The sequence below is a fragment of the Equus przewalskii genome, chromosome 29 (assembly GCF_037783145.1).
Source record: "Equus przewalskii isolate Varuska chromosome 29, EquPr2, whole genome shotgun sequence".
In the NCBI taxonomy this organism is placed as follows: Eukaryota; Metazoa; Chordata; class Mammalia; order Perissodactyla; family Equidae; genus Equus; species Equus przewalskii.
The window spans coordinates 27,093,697-27,117,807 of record NC_091859.1 but is presented as its reverse complement, the minus strand read 5'-3'; the positions used below and the strand labels follow the sequence as shown (position 1 = coordinate 27,117,807).

The 24,111-nt window shown below is 40.6% G+C and overlaps 2 protein-coding genes across 2 annotated transcripts in view; one reads left to right on the top strand and one right to left on the bottom strand.

The window, feature by feature from the left end:
• Positions 1 to 2,795, top strand: part of PAH (phenylalanine hydroxylase) — a 69,996-nt gene extending 67,201 nt beyond the window's left edge. The window contains exon 13 of the mRNA XM_008517654.2: positions 2,180 to 2,795. Coding sequence (XP_008515876.1) covers positions 2,180 to 2,223 — 44 coding nt within the window. The 3' untranslated portion in view covers positions 2,224 to 2,795. The remainder of the gene's footprint in view (positions 1 to 2,179) is intronic.
• The window catches only part of ASCL1 (achaete-scute family bHLH transcription factor 1), a 158,142-nt gene that overhangs the window by 101,021 nt on the left and 33,010 nt on the right, over positions 1 to 24,111 (bottom strand). The gene's annotated exons all lie outside the window — the stretch shown is intronic.

Here is a 24,111-nt window from a genome sequence, read left to right as displayed (position 1 = left end):
TCTGTGCCCTCCCCAGGTGCACCACTCTCCCAGCACCTCCACGTGTTCACCAACTCAGAAACTCTCTGGACCCAGGACTGGGTTTTATGGAGACTTTGTTACATAGGCATGATTGATTAAATCTTTGGCCATTGGTGATTAATTCAACCTCCAGCCCAACCCTCTAATCATATGGTTCTTTCCACTGCAACCAGCCCCATCCTTCTGTGCTTTCCAGACGTGGCCTCATTAACATAGCAAAAGACACTTTTATCACCCTCATCACTTGGGAAATTCCAAGGGTTCTAGGAGCTCTGAGCCAGAAACAGAGATGAAGACCAAATATATATTTCTTATTATAAATCACAATATCACATCACCTTTCCACCTGGCTTGTCACTGCCATGTTCCTCTTTCTCCTTTGCCTCTATACTCTTTTTCCTCTAAGTGTCTAACGGATATTGCTTTGCCTGGAATCTCAGCTCCGAGGTGACAGGCTCTGTTTACTTTATCAGACTTCAGCTCCTCTGTTTGCCTTCCAGTCTTCCTAGACAATGAGGATATTATAATAGTTGCTCTTAAAAAAATCTCAGGGGTCCTTTGTCATCACCTGATTCTCTCTAGACCTTCAGCCTCCTCTCTAGTAACACTGACTAGCTCTTGGTTCCCATGCTCTCTCCTGGCTGCGGCCTTCGCTCATGCAGTTCTTTTTGTTCAAAATACTCTCCTTCCCATTCCCGTTTAGAAGTCCCAAACCCCGGTTCATCTTTTAAGTCTTTCATGGATATCTCTTCTTTAGGAAGCCTGGTGTAGGTATCCCTCCTATGTCTTGGCATTCCCACGGATCTCTCTCTCAGAATGCTTATCGTTATATTGTTTTGTAATTGTTTACTTTGTCTCTCCAAACAAAACCTGGACAGAGGGTCATGTCAGGTTCACTGTCAAATCACCAGCATCCAGCCTTATTCCTAAAAATTGTGTTAGGTACTCAAGAACTATTGAATAAATGGACAAAACCACCAAAGAAATGAGCCCAAAGGGAGAAATTCTAGGTGTCAGGGGAAGGGCGTTCTACCTTAAGTAATGCTAATGGAGACTAAAAGGGCAAGTGGGCTTGAAAGTATCCCTCTAATACCCCTCTGATATCACCTGAGGTCACTTCCAATATGTAGAGCTGTCCCTGGCCATTATAATCCTTCCCCATTAATGATGGCCACTTTCCCCGTTAATGGTCCCCCATTTTGAAAAAGCCCAAGGCTGATTCACCCCCATAGACTCTGTCTTGGATACTCAGCTGGAGGAAATCTGTTCACCAGAGGCCAGCCAAGCGCTCCAGAGTCTGCGATATAAGACAGGGATCAGGCCTTAGCTATTTTCTCTGAAAAGGCAAAAATAAGTCCATAGGCTATTGTTTTTAAGAGAATTTTTAAAATCACAGAATAAACAAATTTAGAAACTGAAGCATCCTTAGAGCCATATGACCTTACTTCAGCCCCCATCACCTTGTTACTCTTCTGTTCCCTCAGGATCTGGGAAGGAGGGAGGCTTGTCCATCTCCAAGGCCCCTTCCACTTCTGTGAAGAGTCTGTGTCCCTGTGGCCCATTGGCATGTGAAAACATGACATGAATGGGAGTGGCTCCATTGTACCTTAGTCTAGTGGTCTAACAATCTAGTCTGAGTTATCTGCTTAGACTGTGCATTCTCAAACCTAGTGTGTATCAGAACCAATTGGAGAGCTAGTTAAAAATTAATAGTCTTGAATCATAGCTCAGACTAAATTTACTAAATTTGTGGTAAGGCTTAGGGGTTTGTATTTGTACTAAGCTCCCAGGTGATTCTGACACAGGAGGTTTGTGTGAACCACGCTTTTAGGATCAACGGCTTAGCTCCTTGCAAAAACCTATCGATGGGCATGTAAAAAGAAACAGAACAACTAGTGATTTCCCTGGGGAGAAACCTGTTACTTACTCCCCTGAGAAACAGTGTAAGGAAAGAGGAAGCTAATTACATGAAATCTGTAAGCCCCTATGACATAACTGCCCAAATACTGTCATTGTAGCTAAGCTGTAAACTCCTTGAGGGTTGGGGTGGCATCTAGCTTATCCATGGATGCCAATGATCCCCTAGGGCTTTGCACATTGTGGACACTTGAAGTATGTTTGTTCAAGATGTGAGTGGCTCATTTGTTTTTCTTTGCAGGTGAAGTTGGAATCCTTTGCAGTGCCCTCCAGAAAATAAAGTGAACCCATGGACAGAATCTGATCTGAAAACTGAGAATCTGTTGATGGAAATCCAATTACTTCTTTCATTACATCTAGAAAAGTCTGAAAAATCTTAATTTGATATGATAGCCTTAAATCCTTTTTGGCACAACATGGAGAATCAACAAAAAAATCAAAATAATCTGAAATGACAGCATATTAATGCATGCCCAAAAGCATAACGGTGTATCTTTTGGGGTCATCTTTGATTTAGAGATAGTAATCCTATACTCTCAATTGAGTTGAAATCAATAATCTGTCACATTTCATCAAAGTTAATTAAAATTTGTGACCTGCTTCATTCAAGCTTCATATAGGCTTTTGTTATTTGCCATAGAGAATTCCTAAAGGAGGATATATTGCTCAATGTAAAACACAAGACTGTCATTAGAATTGGGTTTTTGGACTTAAATCTTAACCTACAAAGGTCATTTTCTGTTTCAGTGAATTATGATTCTAATTACTGAATTGTTCTTTTGCCTACATGGGTTTCCTTTAATTCAGGAGTCCATTAAAATAGTTATAAACATTAAAGTGATAGCATAATATCAAAACATTTCTGTATGTTTTATTATAATCATAAATGCTGTTGTGGAAGGTGATACACCTCCCTACCTGACTCCATAAATTCTAGTATCATTTTCTGATGAATCATCAAGTTTGTTTTGGGAGACATTTTGAAGACAGTTATGACGCAATAGATGTTAACTAAAGGCGTGGCTGGTAAATATTCATGGGAATACATTATTAAATAGCAAATCCTCAACAAAAGTGAGAATTTTAATTGTATTAAAAAGCTTTAGTGGTAACAAAGTTTTGCAGTTTCAAATTTTCCTTGGAATGAAATATCCTTCTTGTTGCCTTAGAAATACATTAGCTGGATGATCTTGTGACATAAAAGAGTGACCAGTCTTAAATTTCCAACCCAGTGCTGGGGCTCATTATGATAATCTAAGTAGTGTCTGAATAGTCAACAGGCTTTGACTTTTGTTGGTTGTGCATTTTACATGAACAGATGAATATCTGAGAAACAGTGCGGGGAATAACAATGTCTTTAAAGCTGTGCTTTGAAAATCTCACACCATTTTAACATTTTATTTTAGAAATAGTTATATCTTAATAGTTATATCTTAAAGGATTTGCTTAGTATTTCTTCAAGTGTGATTCTCAGACCAGTTGTATTATTATCATCAACAGTAAATCCTAGGCACCACCCCAGCTCTACCTGACTAGAATACCTGGGGATGGGGCACAGAGGTCTGCATTTTTAAGTACTCCAGGTGATTTTTTTTTAATGCTCGGCCAAATCTGTTGGGTACATTAAGTTTGAGAAAACCTGACTTCTGGTGGTCAGTAGTTATGCCACTTGCCAATTATGTCACCTTGGATAAGTCACTTCCCCTCTTTGGACCCTGGTTTTATTCTAACAAAGAGGGAGTTAAATTGGATGAATCAAAGTTCCTTCCATCCTTGAAATACGATTCAAATGCTAACGTGTCTTTAAACAGCTGTCCATAATCCGCTACTAGTGTGTAATAATACTCGCCTAATTATGCCAGCTGCGCGGAAAGAACAATTTGGTCTGAATGTGTCTGAGGTTTTGTTGCTTTGAAGTTGAGGTTTTCAAGTCTGTGTCTATTTTGTCATGCCTTTGTAGAACCCATTGACAAGCACTGATTCTAAAAGTAGAAATGGACTTTTTCTCCCGTGTTCTAGAGCCCAAACACTCTCCAATGCGACTATTTCGATAAATGTTTCTTTACTTTACATTAAATTTAAATTAGAGAATTTCTTGACTTTGGAATGGAAATATTATATAGTATTTTAGGCTGGGTATTTTATTTTATAGTGATTTTTAGTTCTACTGAAGATAAATTATCAGTGTATTTAAAGTCAAAGCTTAGGTTTAGATTGTAATTTTGGCCGCAAGAAATTACATACTGACTGGAAGATAATTGAATTTTTAGTAATGTGCTACTCAATACTTAGCTCTTTTTATATGAATATAAAAGCCCAGCCTACAACAATGGGACTCAATACATTTCCATATGTTAGTATTATTATCTGTTTAATATCTAGTAAGTGAGCAGCTTTTTAGAAATAGGAGTAATGTTTTACTGACAGTTAATCCTGCTGTATCCAAACAGAAGACATATATGTAAGAACATTACAAATATGTAGTATTAGTGTTTAGTATATTTCTGAAAGGAGAAATCTAAATTTTAATTTCAGATTTCTAAGTCATGTAATTTAGTTTTGTTTCAAAGAATCTACCACTAAAATGTCAGCTTCATATAAACAAAAACCTTGACTGTTTTCTTCACCTCTGAAAACCTTACTTAGCACATAGTAGGTACTCAATAATTTTTAAAAAAATTTTGACTGGAATCACAGAGAGTGTAGTGAAGATTATATCTCACAAATAAACTATTTTGCAAGAAAAAGTTAACAACTGTATTTGCAACTTTCCCTCTTAAAAGCTGTTGAAAATTTTGCATCTTAGTCTAAGTTATGATTTTTTAAAAGAAAGATATTCCCCTTTAACCGAATTTAGACTAGATTATGGCTAGGTAGTTTGTATTTACACTGGTTCAACAATAACTGACATATGGAAGTGCTTAATAAATGCTTGTTAATTAATAAAAGAAACAAAATTGCATCAATGAAACTTCTCAGTTCTCTATAGTGGAGCTGAAATGATCAGAAAGCAATGAGTGACTTGTCTAACAATTGCAAAAAATCACAGAGGAGACAAAATAAGAAAGCCTATAAAAATGGACTTTGCAAAGGAAAGGGGGGAAAAAGTGATCAAAGCTTCCTCTTTACAGTGGAGTGTGCACCTACACAGACACACACACACACACACACAATCACTGCCTTTTAATAACTTGCCTGTGCAGTTTCAAAAACTATAAACAGTAGTAGATTTGATATGTGCTGGAAATGGCTCTAATAGCTTCTGTACTGTGAATTTTCTCCGTGTTTATAATCTTACATTCAACTCCACTAGCTTCAAGGCACAGTTTACCTTCTCATCTGTAGTAAGCATAATTCCTTTAGAGAATAGGCTCAGAGTGATAAACAATTACAGAGAAGATTGATTCTAGCTCCCCAGTGCATATATACAGCTCTCCTCTATAGCGTTATTCATAACTCTTTAATAATAATTGTTTTGTATATTTCTTGCACATTGTTTTTTTAGGACAACAATCTATAAACAATTGAACGTTCAAGAAAAAAAGAAAGACAAGAAGACATGCCTCTCTGAGAGACGGATGTCTTAAGTCTCCAAGAAGAAGCTGTTACTGCAGGAAACATAACACCTGCTTATTTCCCAATTTGCCTAAATGGGTTAAAAAAGATGAATGACAATTAGCTTGAAATGCAGTGCTTATTTTTTCTCAGATCATTCTTATGAGACAGGTGATGCCCAAAGAAAGTAAGTGGATCTTCACTGAGGTTGTTAAAATCACTTCATACTTTGGATGTGTATGGTTTACTCTTCCTAGAAGTAAATTAAAGATTATCAATTTAAAAAGAAATAAACTTAGTACTCCCTGAAATCTCTTTCTTCCTAAAGCTTCTCAAAGAAATATCGGCTGCATCCCATCCTTTTCTGCAAATCACCTTGCAAAAGGAGACGGTGGTGGCAAAGGGCAGATTTCTATTATTCCTTGTGAGTGATCAGGGAGAGTGGAGCTTGGACTTAGAAAGGAGTGATTAGAACTGCATCTTACTTTGTGTCTTTGAGTTTCTCCTTTATGTCTCTCTTTTCAAAAGTGTGGCCCTTGGGTTTCTTGGAAATGTCAGTCATCATCATCATCTCTCTCTCTCTCTCTCTCTCTCACACACACACACACACACACACACACGCGCGCGCGCGCAACATTCCTTTGACTTCCAAGAAGCCACAAGATGAGTTTGGGCTCAGTTGAGGACTCCGCCAGTGAAGGCACAGAGCGGCCGGCTGTTCCCCTGAGTGTTTACCCACTGTTTGTGGGAGGATACATTTTAAAACTTTTCCTTAGAAGCTCTCCATCCCTTGGCACCACTCAGAAGTAAAGAATCAACCTGGAACAGCAGCATTATATGCAAAGGGTAGCTGTTGGCCTAGGAATACTTTAGAGGTCCTCCAGTGTCTGAATACTCCTACCCGCCACCAACCCTGAATCTGTGGAGCCCAATGAGCTCCGTTTCCTTGGCCTAACGAAAAAAATCAAATTTGGGAATGGGGAAGGAGGAAGCAGAACCTTTCCCAAACTTCCATTCCCAGAATGTCCTTGGAAAAGCCAGGGAGACAAAAGTCTCCTTTGCAGAGTCATTCGTGGGAGAAAAATTGTTTCCTGGCACAGAGGGCAGTCTGGAATTACAAAATAGCGGTTTTATGAGGGCGAACTCTACCGTAAGAGAGCGTACCTGAGGCTGGAGAGGAGGGAGACAAGAGGAGAGTATTCGCGCTTCCCACAGCCAAGTTTCTCAGCACCGCGGACAGCACTCACGCCCTGCACGTGTATGGCGGGCGGGAGAGGAAGAAGGTGACAAATCCCCCAAACCTATCCTTTTGTAGAACAGAAGTCAGGAGAGGGTAAGGGTCGAGAAAGAAGTTAGGGCAAAGACCAGGAAACACGATGCTGACCATTGTCTTGTTCATTGCAGACTTTAAATGAATTTTTGTTGGGTAAAGGAAAGACAGAATGGACGGGCGTGTGACATTAATCCCCTTGGTGACAAAGTGCAGCTTTTCCCAGTTTATACAGAGGAAAGCCAAGTACCGTATTTTTTTTTAAGCAATGCTCTCCCACGTGGTAGTATTTGAGACCGGGGAAGATATAGCATCTCTCAGTAGCACTGCTCTGGCGATCCTGATTCAAAGGCCAGTATTTCCATCAAGCTGAACCTACTTGGACAGACTTTTAATCTCCCTGAGCCTCAGTTTCCTTCTCTGTAAAATGGGGAAGACTCATTACTACCTCATAAGATTGTCACACAGATCAAATAACATATTGTGTGTAGAGAAGCCTGTCAACCACTTTAAGTAGCATCTAGCAATTGTAAATGTTTATAATTCTGATATAAAGCACAAATGAGCTCCCATAAGAATTGGTTATTATTATTCTGGTCACCTTGGTCCAGCAACATGATCCCAGTTGATCCCTCTTGCCAAAAGGATAGACAGTTGTGGGGACGCCCTACATAAGGACCCTCTGGCTTCCATTTGAGAAAAGAGTTTAGCCAATGCAGAATATAAACCTTTCAACACAGTTCAAATCTATATATACATATAAATTAATGTGAGCAATAAAATAATGAAATTTATATCAACTTGAAGCTACACCTTAAAAAAGACAACTTTGGAGATTGAAATAAAGATTTGCCATTTGAAGCTAAAAGCAATAGTGTTTCACTCTCCATTCCCATTTCTGACTATCACTCATCAGTTTGCATTTTCCTTCTCTTTCTGGAGCTGTAACATCACCAGTACAGTTTTAAGTCATAATCTTCAAAATCCCAGCACTCGCTCTGCTGCTGAGGACACTTGTTTCAGCTGGGAATATCATGTTGTGCTCATTTTATGAAATGATTAACATAAACAAAATTGTTTTAAAAATCTATCATTCTCCAGATGTACTGTTTTACTGAGAAACCAGCACAAGAAAACATGGCTCTACTTTGCTGCCCAATTTTAAGGTCGCCTTGGGAAGTGAGAGTTGGGAGGCTTTTTGTCTTTCCAGGGGCAAGAAGTAGAGACTAACTTTTAAGATAAAAGTCGTTGGTACCACGGTCGAGCCATTTTCCCCTCTGAGCACTTAACTCCAGAGCCGACCCTAGGAAAAGCCAACGTAGTGGGCCAAATGGAGTTAATTCTTGTAAAATAAGGTAGGAGAAACTGATCCCTCAAATACGCAGATGTGATGAGAAAGAATCCTGTTCCTCTAAGAGTGTCCCTCCATCCCCACAAATTAAAGGATTGTAGAATAAATATCACCCAAAGCTGCCATTAGCTCCATAGTTTGACAGGGGGAAGATAGAATCAATTAAATTACAATGATTAAAAGTGCAACTTATTGAACTTTTCAGGTTTAATTCAACAAATATTTATTTGGCCATCTACTTCCTGCTCAGCGCGAGACCAGGAGCATTAAAATGGTTACTGTGGGAGCCTCACAGCAACGCCTCTGTCGTCTCTACCGCGGGGAGTTGGTTTAGCAGATCTATGTTTCTCCCTAGGCAGCATCCCATTCCTCGACTTCCTTTTCTCTTCCCTCTCCTGGAGCTCTCAGAACTAAAAGAGAGAGCCTTCCATTTCTCAGTCCTGGCTCAGAATCAGCTCAGATGGAACCGCAAACACAAGCTCCATTTTAAGAGGTTCAAACCTCACCGTTCCAAAGATCCAGTTTACATTTGAAGAAACTAAAGTTCCATCCCTTCGACAGACAAGCCAGGGCGGTGGGTTTTAAGCTAATCCCATACTCAGCCTGCTCTGGAACTACCAGCGCCAGCCTGGCGACTTGGAGATCAGGAGCAAAACTGGAAATGATCACGTGGCTATGCACCCCTCACCTTGCGCCTTTCCGCCTAGATCAGGAGGTGGGGCAGGGGAGGGAGGGAGTCGGAGGAGGAATAGATTCCGGGAGAGAGAAGGATGAAAGTGAGGGAGGCATCAAAATAGTTACAGTTTTTTGAGTCCAAAAGGGAAGATGGCACTGAGGAGGAACATGGAAAGAAACTTTCAGATTCGCCCAGGTAATGACACGCTCAGGATGGTGCGGAAACGCAGCTCTCAGACCTTGCCTGCGAACCAGTTCATTAAAACAAATTGCTTCTCCATAGCCCCAGACAGATTCCATCATGAACTTTGGCAGAAGAAGGGCGGGCTGCTTTTGACCTTAGATACCCACACGTTGACGTCGGCCAGACCACGGACAGCTCCCGCCCCACAGCTCTTCTGCCCTCCAAGCGCCGGGCAGTCTCCAGTTCCAACCGTCAGGACCAGGAGGTGGCTGCCCAGATCAGCCTCCTCTTGCTCTGCTCCCTCCCCAGTCACCCCTCGGGTGTCTTCTGGCAGCCTGGAGTCCGGCCTTGAGCTAGGTGTCCCACGAGGTGTCAGAGACTGAGAACCAAGAAAGGGGCGCCCAATGAAGACCTAGGTCTGCAGCCGCTGGGAGCTCAGCTTCAGCGCCCAAAAGGCAGCACCAGGGAGATGACAGCGGGGAGAAGGCGGCCGCGGCCCCCAAGAGACGACAGGGCGGATGTGGCTTTACTTTTCTCCCTGAGGGAGGCTGGCTTGTTAAAGACAGCCCAAGTTGTCAGGTACTGCTTCGCTTGGGGTCCGTGTTTGCTTCTGAGTGAGGGAAAGGTGAAAGAGTCTTGTCAGAAGCCTCTCTGCACATTGGAGGTGAGATTTCCCAAGGCGACAAGCTCATTCACCCTCCGCTTTCCCCTCCACATCCCATCTTCAATGCCTCCTAACCCAGCTCTTTGGGGGGAGGGGTTGGCCAGATGTGGAATTCCCTCACTCATAGTCGTCCTTCTCAGTGTCCCCATTTTGCCAACCACTGGGTCGTCTCCACACTCCCCTCCTCCCCTATTACCAGATTTGCCAATCCCCAGGTCCTGTGGAAAGAGCTGAGAGGAAGGTTGGGCTACCAGGGTCCAGCTGGGGTTGAGGTCTAGGGGTTCTTGCCTTTTGTTGGAAGGTGGAGAGGGAATGTGAGATCCTTCTGCTTCAGATTGGTCTTCTCTGCTGGCTTTCCTTCTAAGTATGGAGGAAGAGCTTAAGAACAAGAAGTCTTCCTGCTCCTCCCAGACTGAAGAAGCTTTTCACAGGTAGAGCCTTTGTTCCAGGAGCTTGACATTTCTTTGTGTATGTGTGGTTGGTTGGTGGGGGGAGGCAGGGGGGGCATATTTCAATTCAACTGAGCAACACCTTCTAAAGCTTTGGTGGACTCCAAAAGGACTCAGGGCTAGCCCAGGAGACAGTGATCAGGGTGGAAGACTGGACTTATGCGAAGGTGGGAGAGGGGGAGAGAAGATGGGAGAGGGAGGAGGTTTTCTCCCTGATTGGGTATTAGAATGGGAATACGGACACGCTGTTGCCTTTAGGGATTTATAGTTTCAAGCATTGCTACTGGTTGTGGGCACCTAAACCAGAATCAGGAACAGGAGAATTTGTGGAAGGGAGACTAGGAATCTAAAAACTAAATACTCATTTAGGCTTTATCTGGGTAGTTCAAAGGGGGGAAATCCAAACCAGCTGACACCTTCAGGCAAGTGCTAAATGCTCTAAAAAGACACTAATTGAAGACTGTAAAAAAGTACACCGAGATGATCTTTATAGCAAATATTTATTAGCAAATATTTTGAAACCACCCAAATGTCCCTCAATAAGAGACTGTTTAGATGAATTATAATCTATATACTGAAATACTGTGCAGGAGCTAAAAACAAAATGAAGTAAATCTGTAAATATTGACTATCAAGGAAGTCTAGGAGGTATTGTTAAGTGAAGAAATATGATCATATTTTCATTTTTTAAGAGAAGATGTTAAGGGTGTAAGGTCTATAGGTGTATTTCTATGATACGGAGGAATAAAAAAGACTGGTAAGTACCAGAATGTTGACAGTGATTACTACTGCAGCTGAGATGGGAGTTGGAGACTGTTTTAAAGAGGAGAAAAATGATATGATTAAAGGTAATTTGAACTTAATTCAAATTAAGTTTGAACTGAAAAGCCTCTTGTTGTTTTTATTTTATTTCAATGATTTCTGTAATAAAAAAAAGTACTACTAAAATCAGAAAAAGCAAGTAGATGAAGATATCAATTCTTGATCCATCTATCCCTTCTACTCCTTTGAAATAAAGATCCACCATCTACAAGCCGGATCTGCTCCCAAGGCCAAGGGTGCTCTGTCCCAGCTGAAAACTTACATGAATATGACATTCCTAAGTCCAAGGTCAGCCTGTTTATTGATACTGAAAAATAAGAGCTTAGAGATGTGCCTGCTCACCCAGAAAAAAGAGGCATACCCTCTTTCTCTATGCAGACTTTCTGAATCAAATCTGAGCAGAGGTGAAGTTCTGCCATTTCCCTGGATTGGCTGTGCTCACTAACCATGTCTCATTTTAAAGGTACTTCCTGAAATTTCCAAGCGCCGCAGTCTATTCAAACTTTTGTTCTTTTAAACCTTTCTGTCTAAGGAGACAGAAGAACATAGTGATTAAGCAGGGGAGTTGAAGTCTGACTGAACCATGGTTTTCTCATTTACTGATTATATGACCTCAAGCAACTTATTTACTACCTTGTGCTTCTGTTCCCTTATCAGTAAGGTGGGAATACAATAGCACATAACTCATAGGTTTGATAAGAGTATTAACTAAGATGAACCTGTAAAGAGCTTAGGAGACTGCTAAGTGTCACTAATCCTGTCTAGAAAAATGCAAATCAAGGGGCAATGGAAACCTCTTAGAGGCAGCTTGAATCTTCCTAGTGTGGGCAGGAGGGATGGAGCTGCAGAAATGGGAATAGATTAAGGATACTTAAACTACAGTCTGCATACTTAGATGGAATAAGATGATGAGTTTTAGATTCATACTTCCTTGGATTCAAGGCTGGGATTTACCATTTACTAGCTATTTGCACATGAATAATTATATTACCTCTCTGTACATTTTGTTAACTACAAAATGTCAACAGTAATAGTGCGCATTTTATATAGTGGCTCTGATAATTAAGTGAATTCTCAGCATTTGTAAGTGTTAGCTTCTATTTATGTTTTGCCTTCTAAAAGCAAAATTGCTTCAGATGCTGTCAGTGACCCACTCACATCCCTTTGTCCTTTACACTTCAGTGCAGCTGCCAGCTCCTGTATTTTTCTTCCTGAAAGTTTTATCGGGATTCCAAGGCACTTTGCCTACCCTTATGGTAGGTCATAAGTGCCTCAAAATTAATAATCACTCATCAGCCTTCTACCAATGACCAATATGAGTTGGTAAAGGTTTTTTTTACACTGATTCCCAGAGCTTCCTCAGAAGGATTAAGCTCAGTTGCCCACAATAATAGCTGCTTGATAACTTCTCCTTCCCTGTCTCTCTTTCCCATTTCTCCATCTTCAATTCACCAATAAACTATTTGCACTGGAATTCTTTTCTCAGGGTCTGCTTCTGGGAGAACCCAAACTAAGACAGAGGTCCATAGTGTCCTGTGGTGATGATGATGGTGGCATGTGTTGCTCATACAAGCTTCTGCCTTATTTCACTCCAAGATTGCCATTCAGAGGCCCATATCCTATGAAATTATTAATTTTAATGTTTGGTTTTGCTCTCTCTTAACTCAGATATCCTCTCTTCTCTTTCTTACAGTTTCCTGGTTTCCAAGGAAAGTGCAAGATATTGATAACTGCTTCTAATTGGTAACCAAATACGGTCCCCTCTCACCGTGTAAGAGAAATGCCCTTGTTTGTCTGAATTTCATTCCAGAACTTACTATTTACACTCTCTAAACTTCCAAAAGAGGATACCAGGTAGCCTTTTCCTCTGCACTGAAAACAAATACCATCATGAAGGAATCTGACAGGCAGTCCTCTATCTTTCCAAAGAATATGGCTGGAAATGTGGTTATAGATTTAGGCCAATGGACATGTGCTGCAAAACCTCTAACCCAAGATATACAGAGAAAGGTAAACTAAACTCTCCAGTTCATGAGTGCCTTGGAAGGAGCAATTCTCGTAGTAGAGTGGGTAGCTTGGAGTCAGACAGGCTGGGTTCTTATCCTGGCTCCTCCACAACTTAATGTGTAACCTTGAGAAATGTATCTAATGTTGCTAAACTCTGGTCTTCTCATTTGCAAATTGGCGATAATAATAATGTATACACACTTCACAGTTTTTTTTTCAGGGCTTTAATATGCTAATTCACATTAAGAACTTAACACAATGGCATATCGTAAATGTCTAATAAATGCTAGCCCTCACTTTAAGTATTGAGAAAAATGACAACAACAGCATTTTGTAGAGGAACCACAAGGGACTATATGGTACACACTGAGTTTATAGAATCTGGAAGCTGGAAAGAGATCCTAGACACCCTCCAGCACAGCAACCTCCTAATCAAGGTAAGGTGAGGCAATTGGTTTCAGCAAGCAAGCAGTGATTTTTCAGTACATGTTAGACATGATTGTTGGTATTAGTATTGTTGCTGTTGGAACTGCAGGCAAAGCGGAGAGCTGGTTTTGGAAGACATTAGGGTTATAGGTCAGTGCAGAGCCTGTTTCTTGTCACCTAGTACGTAGCCACAGGTAACACCTAACACCAGCTGAAAATAGGGGACCATTTTTATTCTCCAGGCCAAGAATGTGGATAGGGACCTATCTACCTTGGAAAAGGAGGTGGGTCTTCCTGGGTGCAGTTTACCAGAGGGAAAAATAGGTGTAATTAGTATGGCACTGGGAGGAAAATACATAGAGACAGAAAAGAGCATGGCTTCTGCCTAGACAATCTCACTGGGTGAGATCTAGGTTGGCAGTTGGTCAGTTCCCAGGGTAGAATGAGTATCCGCAGTACACAGGTCACATTGCTGAGCGAACGCACCAGTGGAATTTGCCCTAGAAATTTCTGCCCCTTATCTCCAAGAACGCACATTGGAGGCTCTATCCAGAGTGAATTGCTGGAGTTCTTTTGGAGATTGTAACTCAAAGAAAGCTGGGCTGCCTTGTGGTCTATCTTATGACAGTACAGTCATGCACAAAATAATGACATTTCAGTCAATGAAATGTATGACGGGGGTCACATAAGATGAGTACCATGTAGCCTAGGTGTGTAGCAGGTCTACCATCTAGGTTTGTGTAAGTACACCCTATGATGTTTGCACAATGACGAAATTGCCTAATGACACATTTCTCAGAACGTATCCCCACATTAAGCAATGTATGACTGTATTGCTTTCTAAAGAACCATCATTCTCATGGCAAAGAAGCGCTGTTGGCAATTTAATTCTTGACTGGAATTTTTGGAAAGGGTGTTGAAGGGAAATTCTATTTCTTTCCGTACAGCAAAATAAGTACACTGAACTCCAGAAATTTCTCTCCTTCCTCTTCCCTGTATTTTCTGTCTCTCAAACTTCCAGCCTATGAGGGTTTTCTTTCTCTCTCTCATATCTACCTTCCTATCTCCTCCTGACTTTCTACCTTTAAAGATAACACAGTGTTATGGTTCAGAGTGTGATCTCAGAATCAAATCGACTAGCTTTGAGCACAGCACTGCCCCTGTTTGTTTGTGGCCTTGGAAAAGTTGCCTAATAATATTAGTTGACATTGTTGACTTTTACCTTGAGCGAGGCAGGTACTCAGTAACTTGTCCAACTTAGCCAGTGAGTGATAGATCCAGGACTCCAGCTCAGGCAGCTTGATTCCAAAGTCCACACTCTTGGAAACTATGCTATTCCTCAGTTTTATCATTTTTAAAATGGAGATAATAATAATACCACCTCATGGCAGGGAAGGCAATATATCACAGAGTGGTAAGGTGGTAAATATATTAATTTCCCCTTGACATCAGATGTTCTTAATGGTTCCATTTTACTGAGTCAACTGAAGTTCGGAGAAGTTCAGTTACTTTCTTATGGTTACACTGGGAAATTGCTAAAGCTGGCTGGATTTCAATTCAAATCTAGACTAGGCATTTCAATCCTATACTCAGCCATCTGTGAATGATGTGATAGCGGGCATGTTTCTCTACCTCCATGGGCCTCAGTTTCCTCATCTTGAAATTGAGGGATGGCAATATCTGTCATGCCCACTTCACAAGGCTAGGGTAAGAGTAAAAATTAAATATGAAAATGAAATTTATAAACCTTCAAGTGGCATGGAAATCTAAGTTAAGTTACCATAGAAACGTTCTGCTAAGTGACACACAGCTGGGGAATGACCAAAGTTTGATGGACACACCAGACACACTAAGAATCACCTGAGGACACCATCGGTGGCCATTCAGTCTACAGGGGGATCTGCTAAGAGAACCTGCTGAGGAGTGGACAGAGGCATAGCTCCCAAGGCACCTGGAGCCAGAGACGCGGGAGAATAGGTGAGCTGCCCCTGCTGCACATTTGGGGATGGGAGGAGAATCTCTCTTCTCCTGAAACAGTTCTGCAGAGAGCCTATTCCTGGGGACAAAGGAAGCCATAACAGTTGAGCTCATGGAGAATCCAGTTACCTACACATCCAATCTCCTCTCATCCCCTGTCCTAACAGAATCACTAGAATTGCCTTTCCTGGGAGCAGTTGGCCTCAGTCATTTGTTCAACAAATATTTAAGTACCTATTATGTGCCAGATTCTATTCCAAAGAATACAAGTAACTTTCCTGCTTTCACGGAGTATGCATCCTGACGTGGAGGAAGAGAGGCAGGAAGGGAAACACAAAGAAATAAAGAATATAATTCTTTTGTATGATAAGGGCTGTGAAGAAAATAAGCATCTGATAGTTTATTAAAATAATTTCTGATGATAGATCTCTATACACTTTTGGCAAATAATCTGAAAGTGTTCAGAGAATTAAGTGACATCACTATAGAAAATCTATAAGTCTCATTTACCTATTTATGTCAATAAGTTTTCTCAGCACCTCAACTATCAAAAATTTTTTGTATAGTTATGGTTAATAATTATTTGTTGTGGTGGTATGTTTTTGTGGTGGTGGTATATTTTTTGTATAGCTGTGCTTAATAATTATTTATAAATTGTGTATGAATAATGTTTGTAAACTTTACTCAATCCAAAAGAAATATTTTAACATTTAGGACCCCTGGTCACAGGAAATTTTTTAAAACCAGACTTGCTTTTAATTTATACTCATATTTTTATTGCAAAAATCAATAAAATGCTTTAGAGATAAAATATATCACATTGGGATAAAATTCTATGTGCAATTTGGAAGGGAAATAGGATTCCAAGAGAAAAGGAAAAATAAAATTTCTAACTATTAACAAAGTGCTTATTTGTATATTTTGAATGGATTATGGTGAATATCAAATTACGATGGAATTCAGATATCATTGGATACCTGTGGAAGAATAATCTACAGTTTAATTTTAAATGTTAATATTTTAATACACGAGGAACTATATTGTTTGCAACACATGGTAAAAATTTTCAGATGATAACTTAAAAGTATATGAAGGGCAAAAAGTTTTACAAACTTCTTTCAAGGAGTGTATGAGAGAGAAGTTTGATGACCTTGCATGTAGTCTGTAGGTTGCACTATGTGTAGTGGCCCCTAGAGGGAGTCTCTTCTCGCTCATTGCCCCAGTTCTGCTTCAAGGACAATCTGCGGAGGCGGAAAGAACCTGGAGGGGAAGGAAATGTGGCCTGATGGAAATAGCACTAGGCCTAGTGTGAGTCTTGAGTCTTCTCCTAAATAGCTCTTTGCTCGCTGAACCATAGTTTCCCCATTTGGAATATCGGCATAAGAAAACCTGTCCTCTCTAATGCACAGTGTGGTTGAACATAGTGGTAAAGAACAGAGACTCTGCGATCTGACTGTCTGGGTTCAAATTCCAGCTTTGCCACTTACCAGCTGGGTGACCTGATGTACATTTTTTATTTCTCTGTGCCTTCTGTCTGCCATCTAATAATAACCATAATAGGAATAATAATAGTACCTACTGAATAGAGTTGTGATGATTAACCAAATTAATATTTATAGATAAAGTGCTTTGAATAGTGCCTGGCACATAGCTATTATTATTACTTATTACCTTAACTATTACTGTTATCATAATCATTCACATGGCTGTTGAGAAATCGAGTGAACAATGCATGGGAAATGGTTTAAACCCTCTGGTTGTTACACAAATAAAAGAAAAACTGATAAAACTATATTGGTTATAGGGCTTTCAGGAGCAGATTACAAAAAAAAACTCTGCTATAATCTATAAGGAGATTTATTATTTCCCATAACAGTAAGTCTGTAGATGTGACAATCAGAGCTCCAATGCCATTGATCTAGTCTCTGCCCTATGAGTTTTCTATAAGAAAACTCATAAGAAAGTGACTTCTCTCATGCTCACAGGATGGCTGCTGGCAGAAGCTGAGGCCAGGTGTTTTCTTTCTGTTATGGTATGAATGTTTGTGTCCCCCCAAAATTCAGATGCTGAAACCCTCACCCCCAAAAATGACAGTAATAGGAGGTGGAGCTTTTGGGAAGTGCTTGGGTCATGAGAGTGCAGCCCCCATGCATGAGATTAGTGTTCTTATAAAAGAGACCCTACAGACATTCCTCTCCCCTTCCCTCATGTGAGGACAAAGCAAGAAAGTACCAGCAATGAATCAGGAAGACCTTACCAGAACTCATCCATGCTGTCACCTTGATCTTGAACTTTCCAGTCTCCAGAATTGAGGGAAATGAATATCTGTTGTTTAAAAGCTACCCAATCTGTGGTATTATCTTATGGCAGCCCAAACAGACTAAGATATCTTCCAGCTAATTGGCCAACTTAAGTCAGGTGCCCATCTCTGGATCAAAAATGTTTCTTAAGAGAATACCATGCAATAATTGCCTTAACCCAGGGTATCTGAACTGACTACTGGCAAATGGAATACTGTGACTGGATTAGGCTAATCAGGATCCAGCTCCTGAAACTGGGGATTGGAGTCACGTGGTGTCTTAGTCAGGGTCCCAGCAGGAAGCAAATGACATATTAAAACTAATTAAATGAGGAGAATGTAATAAAGAGACTTTTTAAAAAGCTGTGGGAAAAGTTTAGGGAACTAAACTAGGGATGGTGCAGTCCAGGGTAGTCCAGTAGTAATAGCATTACTACTCCTCAACCAAAGGAGTAGGGAGCTTTTACTAGAATATACGCATAGAGAGTAAGATGGAGAGGGCCACCCAAGAGGATCTTTGTCCATCCTTAGAGGGATGCTGTCAACCTGGAACTACTTAGCAAGGGAGGAATAAATACCCTAACCTCACTCTTCTACCATTTGCTGAAAGCCACAGTGAAGGAGCCATTAGTGTCATCAACGCACACCCATCACCAGATCAAGCACCCAGGCCCTAGGTCAGAGTGGAGAAGGATACAGTTGCATTTGGAGGAGCAAATGGAATAGTGAGCACAAATGAATATTGAGCACACATGGGCTACACAGGAGAGGGAATGATATCTAAACAAAATCATGTCCCGGTACAAGAGAGGAAAGAGGTGCTGCATAGACATCTAACAAGATTCGCTATAAGTATCCTTGTTCAAAATAAAATTCTGTTTCTTCTTCAAATAGAAATTATCTAAAATTGCAGATGTCTGTTATTTTTAAGTAACATGCATCCTCCAGGGAGAGGCACAAGAAGATAACAAACGGCTGACTTGCCGCTACTTGATGAGAGATTCAGGGAAAGAGAGATATCCTGCCCTTTCAGGGAAAAGTGAAGAAACCCATTCCCATGAGGGGTTGCAAAGAGAAGTGGCTGTTCCCTTGATAAAGCCAAAGAAGACAAGCCTAATGAGGCCTAAGCCAGTTACATGGTGTAACTTACTAAACGGTGTTGGCTGCCTTGCAATGTTTTAAGGCAATTTCTTTGCAATACATGATCAGTAGGAAAAGATTTGGATGTTGCCATTTTCTGAAGGAAACTTGACTATGCTTAGTAATAGAGAAAAATGTTCTCCTTGGAAAGTCTCATATTTCTACGCAAAGTGGTACCCCAAGTCAGAATTTACACAATGTTTATTGTCTTGTGTATGAGGATCAGTTGATTAGTTCTGAACTAAATGTCAAGATAAACAAACAAATCCCGAAAAGACTCCAGGAAGCTCGATGACTAAGTGGCACCATCAAGGGCCCACCAAGGGCGAGGAGAGTCTACCCAGTGGTTCTCAGCACTGGCTGCACTTGGGGAACTTTAAAAAATTTCTGTGCCCAGACTCCACCCCAGAGCAATTAAATAAGAATCTTTCAGTAAGGTCCAGGAATTGTTACTTTTTGGAAAGCTCCCTAAGCCATCCTAATATTCTATCAGGGTTGAGAGTCCCTGGTCTATAGGATACTTACATCTCTGATACACGCAGCATGTCCAAATCAATGAGATCTCTTGCATTGTTGACTAACTTATCAGTTCAATCCAAATAGCCATCCTGACAATGTGTAGCCTGTGGCTTTGTTTTGTTGTGTCTTCCAGGCAGATATCGAGGCAATTCAATAGAAGGGTTAGGAATGGGGGCTCTGAGATCAGGCTGCCTGGGTCAAATTCTGAGTCCATTCTTGGGCTATGTAACTTTCAGAAAGTCACTCAACCTTTTTGATTATTAGTTTCATAATCTGTAAAATGGGGGCAATGGTAGGAATTACAACATAGATTGTTTTGGAGATTAATTTAGAATTACTCTCATGTTTATGGAGGTCTTAGTGCAGGGCCTGGCACAGAGTGAACTCTCAACAAATGCAAACTATTATTATGGGTCTAGATTTAAGCCAACTGGAAGTTTCAGAAGGATCCCTACATTCTGCTCAATTGGTTTTGTAGAATTCTCTCTGGCATGGGGGTAAGAAGGCAGGGATGTTGAAGTAGCTGGATCTTATGGCCCCATCCAACTCAGAGCCTGTGGATCTATGAGATGCTTCAGAGTCACTCTACATGAAAGGCAAGGGCATTAACAATTAACAAACAGAAAACTATGGTTATTCTTGCCAATAACAGCCACTACTTATTGAGTGTGCCAGGCACCATGTTAGGTACTTTCCGCCGTCTGTCATTTAATCCCTTACAAGAATCCTACAAAAATAAGAAGTATCCTCCACTTTATTAATGAAGACCTTTTGGCCCAGAGAATACGTATAGCTTTCCCAAGATCACCCAGCTAATAATTGACCAAATTAGGGTTTCAGTCCAGGTCTCTCTGGCTTTAGAGCTCATGCTTTGTCAACTGGGTCACGCTGCTTGTCTTTAATGACATTCCTCAACATTAGGACTGCTATAACTTTTTCTCTTGGAGAAAGAAAAACACCTTGCTGAACAAATGGGGCCATGTCTTAGGATAGATTCTCTTTAACTAGTCTCTTTCTTTCTAGAACAACACAGATCTGGAATACAGAAGTTAAAGGCAAACACTGTGGAACTGGCTTTGGGCTACAGAGAGGAAGTAAACCCCTCAGACAGTGGTGCTGGGTCCAGAACTTCCCTGGAAAAAGAATTATCTTCCCCATGGGAATATTTTTTTATCCTGCATGATGGGCTAGTAGGAAGTGTAGTCTCGTGGGGAAGAAGGGGTAGCGTCTGCCTCTGGTGTTCTTCTGAGGACCCACTCTCATCAGTGGAGGGTGTTCAGTGGGTGGAAGGGCTTCTTACAGCCCACTTCTGAGATGTTGATATGAGTCAATCCATTACCACTACAACCTACTGCTCACTTGCTACTGGGCAGGGCATGAAAGCCATAGTGATCTCACTTTCCCCTACCCCAAATGAGGACATTTGGCCACACATGAATTTTTCCTGATTTTGAAAAGTGCTTATGTGCCGAATTTTACAAAGAACAGTGTTTTAAATTGCATTTACATATGTATTTTTTAATAACCTCATTTCAAAGACAAAATGATGATAATGATAGCCTGGTTTTATTGAGGGTTTTTTATGGGCTAAGCTTGACATGTATTAACCCATTTAAGCCTCATCATAACCTTGTGAGGTATTGATCTGACCTTTCAGCTGCAGAGACTGTAGCCCAGAGAGATAAGTAATTGCCTGATGGATTCTGCGGTGGATCTCTTGTATCTATCAGGTACCAGCAGGAAAGAGAAGAGACCGTCAAATTGGGTAAATTGGGAGAGTTTAATATTAGGACTGGATACAAGGGATGAGCAAGGTGTAAGGAAATCCAAAGACATAGGCAGTCCCTCTACCCTGCACATAAAGGGAAAGACCTCTGACAGAAGCTATAACCTTGAGTGGAGAGGGATAGCCAGGCCTCATGGCCCAGCAGGAAGGGAGCTGGGGGAGCAAATGCTCTCAATCACTCCCCTCCCTTCTTCCCTCCAATCTTCTACAGTGCTCTCCATCAGCTGAACCCAACTGGAAGTCAGAGGACAAGACGCTTGATTCAGTTCATATAGGTTGACCTCCCTGGGGCACAGAATAGGGTCGAGAAAGGTGGAGAATAGACCTGGAGAAGCAAACACAATATTTACATGTGATCTCACTTTGGTCCATCAGTTCTTCTCTCTCTAGAATTTGAATTTGGAAACAGAGAGAACCAGAAACTGTCATTAGAAGTGAATACCATTAATGTTCTTGACAAATGGCCATGAATTTCTGCTGCTGAGGAATTTTGAGCTCTTCTGCTTTCATTCCTTCTCCACATTGGGTGCTCAGCTCCCCAAGATGTTTCTGATAAGTTCCTTCTGCTTAACCCAATCAATGTCAATCACTGTCGCTTGTAACCCAAAAGTCTCTAACTAAACAAAGCCCATGGTTTCTCTCAGTCACCTAGTCTTCTCTAGTATTAGCATTTAGATCACAGCAGTTATATCTATATTCCCAACTGTTCTAAAAAAATAGCTTATATTTAATAATAAGAATAAGGATAAGAGAGAAGAAGTGGGGAGGAGGAAGTGAAAGGGGACAAGAACAAGAATGATTTTTAAAACTCTGAACATAGTTAACTTCTTTGACGTGATTCTGTTGGGAAACACTAGTCCCATCCTCCATTTCCTCATGTTGCTGTTCCAGAGAAAAACTTAATTTATAGGGTTGGAATTTTTATAGAGTTGGCTACTCTGGTTAATTGAATTTCCTGGTTAACTGTTCAGCACTTTTGAATTTTAATTCTAGTTGATACCTTTGTTAAAATGCTGTTAGCTTATTTTCCTTCTTTAGTGAGTATTGAATCATCCCATAGAAAAGGGCCCAGGCCATATTGCCTGGAATTTTGTGTAGATCTGCAGCAGTTTCTCAAGTCCCCTAAACAGCAGATTGGAGAGACACCACTCACTCAGATGTGCTGCTCTTCCTTGTAGAGAAATCAATCAGCCAGTCATTTATTCTGCGAATATTTGTGGATCACTTACGTTGTGTCTTTTCATGGGAGCAACTTACAATCTTATCTTGTCTTCAAATTATTTTAAAACACATCTTGACAGAAAAATCATTTGTTTGCTTGTTTCGTTGTCTCTTAACTGTCCCTGTGGAGAGCTTGAGTTTTTAGACTCTAGGTTTCTGGTCAAAACCTTTCTGTCCACCCGGGGGCAGCATACCCTTACATAGAAAAGCACCTTGAAGGACGACAGCTGGCTTTCTGAGTGCCTGGCTTTCAAACACAAGCCTTCAGAGTATTTCCCAAATAATTGATCTCATAAATATTAATACAGAAGAGTTAAACTTGAAGACAGCATTCCACAGTCAGATAAATTTGGGTGACTCTGGGTTAAGCAAAGTTAAAAGGTATCTTCCCTGCAGGAACCTTTAATATGCTTTTGTGGTTCAAAATTAACACTAGGACATGTTCACACTGTGCCTGGCACTGTGCTAAGCACTTTACCTACATTGACCTATTTAGTCCTCACAATAACCCTATGAGGTAGGCACTAACACTATTGTCCATTTTACAAATGAGGAAACAGAGGCACAGAGCTCCTAAGTGGTAGCTGAGTTTCAAATCCAGGCCATCGAGCTACAGAACTTGCATATTTGACCATTAAGCTAGAATGCTTTGCGGTGTGAGAAGTCAAGAGGGGAAACTTAATAGTCAGTGTTTCCAAAATTTATTTGGCTTTGGAACTCTTTTCTTCCTTCTGGTCAACATAGAGGACTCATGTTTAACAGAGCACACTGTGAGAAATGCTTTTATAATGTGATGACTAACGTCATCCCTCTTTAAAATTTAACTGAAAATGTAAGTCCACAGGCCCATTATGTAATTGAAAGGTTAACATTTAGGTGAATTCTGATTTGGTGGGAAGGCTCCTGTCGTGTCAATCTCTATTCTCAAAGCTAATGCTATGGACCCTGGACTATTCACTGTAATTAAAGTCTGTCAAATACCAGTCAGAATTGGGTCTTCTCAAGAAGAGGGAAGAAAAGGTATGCAGTAGAGCTGTAAGAGTAGAAAGCCACAGGCTTTAGCAGGGAAGCTAAATATAGGTGGAATGCTCTGGGAAAATGAGGAGGTGCTCATCTCTTCATGAGAGTCCAAAATAAGACTGAGATTCTAAATAATGTGGAAGAATTAGAGCTGGAACAAGAGTGGCCCCTTTGACCAACATAAGGCCTTTCTAGAACAAAGTTAAAACAGCTGAGGGATAATCTCCCAGGAGGTTGGATACCAGAGAAGATTGGTGGTTATTTTACGCAGTATTTTCTACACCTTAGTCATTTTTATACTAACTTCATGATTTTTTTCCTCTCAGGATCCCACTACTTTTATTTATCCAGTGTTTTCTACAAATTTTCTTATACTTTTGTATAAATTTATTATTATTATTATTATGATTATCATTGTTTGCTGAGGAAGGTTTACCCTGAACTAACATCTATTGCCAATCTTCCTCTCTTTTTTTCATGTGAGTTGCCACCACAGCATGGCCAGAGACAGATGAGCAATGTGTTTCTATGCTCAGAAACAGAACCCAGGCTGCTGAAGCAGAATGCGCCAAACTTTAACCACTAGGCTGTTGGGACTGGCCTGGTAAATTTATTTTTTTAAGAAACTTAGTATTTGAGAATTTATGGTTTTGAAAGAATAATTATATTTTTCTAATATATACATTTAAAAATAAAGAAATAGTTGTCTGTATTCTGTCTAACATGCTGTGTGTTTCATTTTTTGGAAGTGCTTTTCTGAAGGATAAAAATCTACCTGTGTTGTGAAAAAAGAAAAAGGCAGAATTGA